This window comes from Pygoscelis adeliae, unplaced genomic scaffold (genome assembly GCF_000699105.1).
Source record: "Pygoscelis adeliae isolate BGI_AS28 unplaced genomic scaffold, ASM69910v1 Scaffold294, whole genome shotgun sequence".
NCBI classification, from domain to species: Eukaryota; Metazoa; Chordata; class Aves; order Sphenisciformes; family Spheniscidae; genus Pygoscelis; species Pygoscelis adeliae.
The window spans coordinates 1,577,736-1,586,316 of NW_008824722.1; the positions used below are offsets into that span (position 1 = coordinate 1,577,736).

The window sequence follows — 8,581 nt, forward strand, 5'->3', positions numbered from 1 at the left end:
CCGCTGCGGGCGCCGCCGAGGGCGTCCGCTCCCTCCTCCGGTAGGTGCGGGCTGGGCCGGGACCGAGACCGTCCCTGCGGCCTCACGTCCCTCACCCTCCCTCCTCTCCGCAGGTGGCAGCGACCCGTGTGCTCCCTCCTCGTCTGCCTCGGCCTCAACTTCCTCCTGCTCACCCTCGGCCAAGGTGCGTGTGGCGGGGACGGGGCCGGTCTCCTCCCCGGACCCCCCAGGCTGACGCTGTCCTGCCTCTTCCAGCCGCCTGGTACTCGGTGCTCGCCCTGCTGGTCGTGGTGCCGGCCCTGCTGGGCTACCTGCAGGAGATGTGCCGGGCCCGGCCCTCGGAGCCAGAGCTGGTGCGCAGGAGGTACCACAGCGTCCGCCGGGAGGACCTGCGCAGGGTGCAGCTCTCGCGGCAGGAGGCCATCGCCCAGGTCAAGAGCTTGTGAGTCTCTGGAGCCCCTCCCGGCTGTGGGGCTCCTGGGGCCTCTGCAGCTGGGAAGACTTCTCTGCGGTTGCCGAGGGCCTGGGTTCATGCCAGCCTGGCCACCGTGAAGCGTATGAGTGTGGGGGAGCCAGGGTGTGTGTCTGTGGGGCCCTTTTGTCACTGTGAGGTCTCATTTGCAGCCTGATCCAGCTGGAGGGGTTCCTGAGCGGGATGTGCTGCAGCTGCGAGGCAGTGTACCGCGTACTGTACTGGGAGAACCCCACTGTCTCTTCCCAGTGAGTAGTATTGGGTCAGGCATTCTGCAACGGGCTCAGCGGGGAGAGGGGCCCGGCCAGGCCTGTGGAACCGCGTTTGATGTGTTTGGTACTTGGAGAGAGCAAGTGGAGGACCAGATGAAGGAAGGGGGCTTGTGCTGTGGTGTGAGTTTCTCTGTCTTGACTCCAGTGTCCTGCTGCTCCTTCCCAGGTTTTATGGGGCGCTGCTGGGCTCTGTCTGTGTCCTTTACCTGCTGCCCCTCTGCTGGGTCCTGGCCATCCTCAACAGCACCCTTTTCCTGGGGAACACCCAGTTCTACCAAGGTAAGAGATCTCCCTGGAAGTGGCCTGTGTGGGATGGGCTGGGGAAAGGCCCTCTGAAGCCATGGATCCTGCCCTGGACTTCTCCCAGCACCCTCATGTGAGCCCAGTGTCCTGTGTTGGGCTCTGCCATGGGACCTGACCCTCCTCACCTCCGCCCCCCCCTCCAAGGGCAATGATGTCCTAGGGATGGTGCTCAGCAGCCCAGGTTGGGTGGTGGGGTCCTGGGGCTCAGCTGTGAGAGGCGAGAGTCTCTCCTGATGTGTGTCCTGGCCTGGGTGCTGTTTCCTGCTCTCCTCTGCACTGTGGCAAACTGGGGCCTGGCAATGCAGCCTGCACGTGAGCATTGCCACCCCTCTCAGTCCCTGACCCTGCTCTGCAGGACTTGAAATACTCTTGGTGCCTGTAGCAATGTATGACGCAGGCTTGAAAACGTGCTGTCGGAAGGGAGGCGAAGAGCTGGAGGCTCTCCCTGTTCTGTGGCACGTGCTGGAGGAGTTGGATGAGATCTGTGTGACTGGGCTGTGACTAAGGCCCCTGCTGTTCTCTGTCCTGAGCTGGGGCAGGTGGTGGTGGGGTTCTTTGCTGCTCTAACTTTGATGTGTGAGCAGAGGAGGGCTCAGCGTACCTGATGGGTGAAGGTTGTATGTGCCAATGTCCCACCTTGAGCCCTGGAGATCGGCTCTTGCAGCCGGCTTTTGTGTGACGGGGCTGGGAGAAGGGAAGTGCCACCCTGCTCCAGCCACGTTCCCCTCTTACCAGTGATAATGGAGCTCAAGGCCTCGATCGAGCAGTGTGTGGGCACCAAACCCCTCGAGAGCGCTCCAGAGGCTGCCGAACCCCTGCCAGCTGCTGCCCCCCTGGATCGGACCCCCACACCCACCAGCACAGAGGTGAGATAGGGGCACGGCTGGCAGTTGTGGGGTGGGAGTTGCAGGGTCAGCCCTCTCATCTGACTGTGCCTGTGACCCTCTACCCACAAACTCCTTCCAGCTGCCAGCTTTGCTGGAAGCCTGTGAGCCCCTCCTGAGTTGCCGGAGGGCTGCCCTGCTGTGCTGGGGGCTTGGCTCAGTCCTTTTGCTGCATGTAAAGGATGCAGTCTGGGGAGGGAGAGGCTCACCTCACCTTCTGGGACTCATGTCTTCTCATGGGCCTGGTCCTTTGACCTGGAACCTGCTGCAGAAGTGTGGGCCCACCTCTGGACAGGGGTGCGGGTACAGCAAGACTAGCTCTGTGAATCTCTTGCAGGACCTTACCCCTGGCAGCGTGGAGGAGGCGGAGGAGGCAGAGCCTGATGAAGAGTTCAAAGATGCTATCGAGGTTTGAGGCGGGTGGGGGCGGGCTGTGCCTGCAGGGCAGCTGAGGTGGGAAGGGTGAGCGCCTTGGTGGGCAAGCTGGGTGCTCAGGGAGGGTGGCTGTGGGGCTGGGTGCCTCTGACTTTATCTGTACTGCCTCTCTCTGTCCCATGCTTCGGGAGAAGGAGAACCAGCTGCTGGTCATGGTGAGTACTGCCATGCCAAGGTGTACAAGAGAGGCACCTCCTTCCAGCTGGAGCTGGCAGCCTTTGCCTGGTTTGTCGGTTGCTTGTGGCTATGCAGGTGGAGCATCCTGCTTGTTGGGTGCCCATCTCTGGGGTGGGCTGCCCTGCAGCCCTCAAGCATGCCCCCAGCCACCCCTTTGTGCTCAGCTGGCTCTGCTCTCTGCAGGAGGATGACGAGAGCTCTCAGTGCTCAGCAGATTTTGACCTCAGCCTCCCGGACAATGGTTTTATGAGCAAAAATGAGGTGATCCGCAGCAAGGTGTCACGCCTGACCGAGCGCCTGCGCAAGCGCTACCCCAGCAACAACTTTGGTAAGGCTGGCAGCAGGTGCTGCTTGGGGGAGCTCAGCAGAGCAGGTCTGTGTTGCTCCCAGTGATGACCACCGAATTGGGAGTGGACAGAGCGGTGTGGTACCTGCTGGGGCTGTGCTGACACCTCCAATGACCTCCCCCCTCTGTGGGGAGGGGAGGATGTTCCCAGCCCTCCTGGGAAGGGCAAGGATGGGGAGGTGCAGCAATGTCGTCTCCGAGCTGAGCCTTTACAACAGCCATGGGTGTTACTGTACCTCTCGCAGTCCCAGGCAGCAGAGCCCTGCCTGACCTCTGCTCTCTTTCTTCCAGGGAGCTGCACAGGCTGTGCAGCCACCTTCTCTGTGCTCAAGAAGCGGGTGAGTCTTCAGCTTCTACCCCAGCTTGCTGCTGGCACCTGGGGCAGATGTGTTGTGCATGTCTGGCTTCGCTGTGGCTTTCTCTGGCAGCCTGGGTGGCTGGCCTCAGTCACAGCCTGGCAGCAGATGACCTCAACTAAGTGCTGGGTGTTGTCACATGCCTGATGGTGCCAGGGATCCCTTGTGCTGTAGAGCCTTTGTCTATTTGCTCCTTTGGAAGCTGCCACAGGCCAAACCCGTGTGTGCTGGTGTAGAAGGCACCTGCTCTGTGCCCGGTTTAGCCCATTTCCTGTGGCCTGAGAGCTTTCTGGTGAAGCAGAGCATGGGTCTGCTTGTGGGAACTAGAGGAGCAAGACAACAGGGGTAGCCTTTATCTGAGCCCCTGCGTGTGATGCTTGGTGCACAGTCCCCTGGGTGGTTCTGGGAAGGATCTCTCTCTTGTCCCCCCCCCAGACTCACGTTGCTGTCTTCCTGCTGCCTCCCGTTCTCCAGACTCGTGGCCCCCTCCCCTTACTCCTGGGTTAGTCTGATATATGTCTGGGACTCTCTGGAGCTTGCCTCCCTCCAGGGTTACAGCATAGGAAGTGATACAGTGTTCTTAAACCTCCTGGAGCCTGTGCTCCCAGTGCCTTCTCAGACTGGGCACAGGCTGCTTGTGATGTTAGAGCATACTTGAATGCAGATCCAGCATTAGGCCTGGGCAGTTTGTCCAGGTGTTGTTGGCAGATGACCCCTCTGCTGTTGCGGTCAGGGCTTGCACCCGCTCCCCTTCAGCAGGGAGTACTGTTAGCCGTGCTCTGGCAGTGGAGTTTGCCGGGGAGGGCTGGGAGTGGGCCAGAGTAGTGTCTCACCTCCATCTCTCTCCACAGCGGAGCTGCAGTAACTGTGGGAACAGCTTCTGCTCCAGGTGTTGTTCCTTCAAAGTCCCCAAGGCTGTGATGGGAGCCACGGGTGAGTGGAAAGGTGGAGGAGGGCAGAGCTCCTGCTGCCACTTGTGCTGTCTGCTGCAGGGTTTGCCCCAGACCTTGTGGGGAGGGTAGACAGGACCCGCCCAGCACAGCCTGGCTCGGGACAGGGCGGTGATGGGTTTGCAGCTCTTGGAGCAGTTCCGTGGCTGGGGTCCCTAGCCCGTGGTGGGGAAGGGGAGCACCTCTGACACCTGCTTTCCTTTCCAGCCCCGGAGGCTCAGAGGGAGACAGTGTTCGTGTGTGCTCTGTGCAACCAGGTGCTCATCAAGTGACTGAAACAGGCCCAGCCAGCTCCTGTGTCCTGCACTGCCTGACACCTGGGACAGTGGGTGCCCTTGCAGCCACGAGCCTGGGCTGCTTGGTTCCCAGCGTGGTGTCACCCTGCCAGAGGATGCTTGGGCTTGCTGCTCCGCTTGCCAGCGCCAGGCTGGGAGCAGACCAGCCCTCCTTGCCACGCAGCATCTGCTGCACCAGCTGGGTCCCTGTGGCAGAGCATTGCTCACAGCTGTGCCCCATTCCTGCAGCTGCCCCCTGGCAGCTGCTCCAAGCCCTGGGCACTCCCTGGCACTCATTATGCCCTGCCACGTACTTGCCCAGGCCCCGTGGCCTGGCTCAGTGATGGAGGAACCATCCTTCCCACTTGTGGTCCTACCTCCACCTCCTGGGTGGCGCAGAACCACCTCGGGGCTCTGTCCTTACCTTTCCCAGCACTGTGCTAGGTGACTGTATTTTTGGGGTCAAGTCAGAGCTCTACCTGCATCCCCAGGAGATGTGGTCTTTGGTCCTGGCTCAGCTGAGACGCTGCTAGTCACTCCTGTGCTCCTTGGCCTCGCTGCCTGCAGGTTTAGTCTTTCCCCCCCTGTATTTGGCTGTAGTGCAGAGGAGGCAAGAGGGTAAGTGTGGGCTGGGCTGTGTGGCCGGGTCTCCAGCTGCAGCGTGAGAGGAGGCATGAGTTGGTGCTGCTCTGTGCACTTAGTGACTGCTGCTTTCTACTACAGATTAATATATGTGTATATAGAGAATGGCCAATAAATCTCTTGCCCTCAGCTGGCTCTTGTCTTGCCCCGCTGAAAGCTGTCCCAGGTCACGCCGGCACCTATGTGGCCTTGGCCCTGCTGTCCTGCAGGTGGTCACGGAGAAATGGTCTGTCTCTGCCACCAGCTCTCCTTGCTTACTGGGGTTTCCATCTTCCGTCATGCTGTGGCCTTGTTTGCCCCCTGCTCAGGGCTGTGTGCAGCTGCCTGTCCTTGGCTGTGCCAGAGCTGGATCCCGCTGGGCTGGAGCCAGGGAGAAGCTCAGCCCTGGCGGGAGCTGCTGGGCTTCCTCTCTGCCTCCTGGGGCTGCTCCTTCCCCTGCCCTGCCTAGGCGGTGGTCCCGGCGCACAAGGGTGACCTTTCCCTGTGTGAACAGCAAAGCTCCCAGCTATCCCAGGAATGTGACCCTGGCTGCTGTGCAGCTGGGAACTGCCACGGCTGGCCCAGCTGCAGCTCCCCCGGCCCCCGCCCCCGGGGGGGGTCGGTGCTCTCGGGCTGGCATTGCCCAGTGCCCGCCGGGCCACAGCACCCACCAGCCTGGGAAGGCACTGGGGGCCCAGATCTCGCTGCTGGTTGTACACCCCACCAGCGTGGGAGCTCACATGGGGCAGCTCTGGGGGCAGCCTAAGCCCCCCTCTCGGCCGTGGGCTCATAAACCCCTTCCTCAAGCTGTGCCCTATGGAAGTTTGGGGAAAGGGAAAAGCTGGACTTGGCAGTGATGATGAGGGTGTTTGAGCTGTGCTGGGTGTGCTCCAAGGCTGGGGTGTGCGGGGGGCCTGGCATGCAGAGGGCTCAGCAGTTACTGGGGGCAGTGGAGCAGCTGTAACATTGGGGAGGGGGCTGTGTAGCACCCCAAGAGCTGTGGGGTCGTGTCTGTGGGTGAGGGCGTATCTGCAATGGGGCGAGTACCGGTCTGCGAGGGGCTGGGGGGGTTGAGCTGTAGAGCTCAGATGGCCAATGGTGGGAGGCAGAGAGAAGTTATTTATCTTTCCAGAGAAAACACTTGGAGCGATGAGTGCGGTCGCCATGTATGTCTAAATGCTCCCTGGAAAGATGCTAATGATGCAAAATACAGAGGGCTACAGATAAACTTGGGCTGTGGGAGATGGGGTTTTATTTGTGCACTTTTAAGTTTTGCAGTAAAATGACATAATTTGCGATGTTTATTCCTACGGCAGCATGCTCAGCGACCTCACGCTGAACATGGGCCAGAGTGGAGGGTGGGGGCAGTAACCGCCTGACCCTGGTGTGAGGCTGTGGCAGGGGGCGGGGGGCCCCGGGTCCCGGGCTGGCCAGCTGTGGGGCAGGGGCACGTCCCCCTGGCTGGAGCGGGATGCCCCTTTGGGGCTCTGGGAGGTGGGGGGCGGCTAGTGGGGCTGAGGCTCATGCCCAAGGGGGGGCAGAGGGAGCAGGGATCACCCTGGCACAGGGCAGGTGCCTGGTGGCCTCATCAGCCAGGAGGAGGGTGGGCGCAGGCATCCCGCAGCCTCAATTCCCCTCTTGTCCCGGGAGGCTCCCCTGCCACAGGGCCAGCTCCGGTGAGAAGCCGCAGTGTCAGGCAGCCAGGCGCTGGGTAAATATCCCAGCGGGATGGGCGGACGCAAGAATGCGCTGGGTAAACAGGGCTGGAGTGGGACAGGGGCAGGTAGGCTGCCCCCCTTGCCTCCTGGGACCTCGGGGCTGCTGGGGCAGAGGCAGCCCCTACTGCGGGGCTGGGGGAGCTGAGCGGCGGAGCAGCACCCTGCTGCTATCAGAGGGGCCAGGCTGAGGGCTGCCCTGGTCCCGGTGCTGCTGGGGGTTCCTGGCTGGTGCAGGTGGGTGACTCCAGTGAACCTTTTGGGAGGAGGCTGGAGGTTGTGGGGTGGGAGGACTCGCGGCCAGGCAGGGCTGGCTGGGAGCTGCAGACAGGGCTTTCAGGTGGTGTGGAGGTGAGGTGCCCAGGGATCCTGGCCCAGGATCTGCCCCCAGCTATGCTCAGCGCCAGGCTCCCCACATGTGCTGGCAACTACCAGCCTGCAGATCTGTCCCCCGGGGGTGATGGAGGGAGAAACCTCTCTGGCAAACACCCTCAGACCCCGCTGTGGGGCTTCTAGCAGCAGTGATGCCCCTGTCCCCACCCATCCTCCCCATCTCGCCACCCTCCCAGGCTCCCTGGGGTGGCGCAGAGGTGGCAGGGATGCCTGAGTCTCCAGCGATGCCTGCGCCCCTTGGGAACCTTGTCCCTTGGCTTGGCAGGCTCTGGGCACGATGCCTGGAGCAGGGCTAGAGCCGGAGCCCAGGCTGCCCCAGCTCCCCCAGGCTGCCCCACTCAGTGGGTAGGACTGGGAGCTCCCTCCCACCCTTCCCGGGGTCTCTGAGGGAGCCCCAAGGGGTGGTTGCCCATGAACCACAGGGAGCTGGACACAGGCTTTTCTGAGGTGGAATAATTTACTGCGGTGTGCTCGGGCAAGGGGTGCCTGGGCTGGGTCTTGGTGTGGGTGGGCGATGCAGCAAAGCTGGTCTAGGGGGCTTGGAGGTGGACCCCTGCATTAAGCCATCTGGTTTGGAAAGGGTGGGGGAGCCCAGGCAGGGGACATGCTGCTCCGGGCACTTGGTCTTGGGGGGGGAACGGGAAGTCTGTGGGGACAGAGGGGCAGGAGCCTTGGCTGGAGTGGGTCCCTGCACAGGTGGGATGACCCAGGGCTGGGGCACAAGCTTGGGGTGGCGGCATGGGATGATCTGATCTGTGGGGCTGAGGGTCTGGGGCATGTCATCAGGGGGCTAGGCAGGGGACACAGGGGTGCAGGGTAGGGGTCTCAGGTGCAGCCAAGGGGTCCCAAGAGGGCCAAGCAGAGATCCTAAGTGCAGGCAAGGGTCCCTGGGGTGCCGGGCAGGGGGCTTGGGGGTAGCCAAGTGTCTCTGGTGCAGAGCAGGGCTCATAAGCATGCAGAGCAAGGGTCCTGGGTGCAGCCCAAGCTCCTGGGCATGGGCAGGGGTCCTGGCTGTGGATCAAGGCTCCCATGAATGCAGCTGGGAATCCTGGGGGTGCAGAGCAGGGGCACAGCCAAGGGGCTGAGGGGAGCAGAGCTGGCATCCTGGGGTGCAACCAGGGATGCCAGGGGTGCAGCTGGGGTGCCAGGGGTGCAGCGTTGGGCCAGTGCAGCAGTCCTGGGACAGGGCAGGGTGGGCAGAGCCCTAGTGCTGCCCGGCCCCATAGAGCAGGGGGTGGTAGAGGGGGCAGGGGTAGGATAACATGAACTTGACGGCGAACTTCATCTCCTTGTTGTGCTTCTGCCAGGGGTAGATGGCGAGGAGGAGCAGGCGGCCGCCCACCTTGCGGCCCATCACCAGGAAGCTGCCGCTGAGGCTGTCG

The 8,581-nt window shown here is 62.4% G+C and overlaps 2 protein-coding genes across 2 annotated transcripts in view; one reads left to right on the forward strand and one right to left on the reverse strand.

The window, feature by feature from the left end:
- Positions 1-2: 2 nt before the first annotated feature.
- On the forward strand, positions 3-5,238 carry ZFYVE27 (zinc finger, FYVE domain containing 27; the record flags this gene model as incomplete). The annotated part of the gene is made up of 11 exons (XM_009323304.1): positions 3-40; positions 114-184; positions 256-442; positions 625-720; positions 911-1,023; positions 1,783-1,913; positions 2,269-2,340; positions 2,727-2,871; positions 3,181-3,227; positions 4,097-4,178; positions 4,403-5,238. Coding segments are annotated over 11 exons (1,047 nt in total), but the record flags the coding sequence as incomplete, so codon positions are not given.
- A 3,165-nt stretch (positions 5,239-8,403) lies between these two features.
- Positions 8,404-8,581, reverse strand: part of SFRP5 (secreted frizzled-related protein 5) — a 2,752-nt gene continuing 2,574 nt past the window's right edge. The window contains 1 exon segment of the mRNA XM_009323305.1: positions 8,404-8,575. Coding sequence (XP_009321580.1) covers positions 8,404-8,575 — 172 coding nt within the window.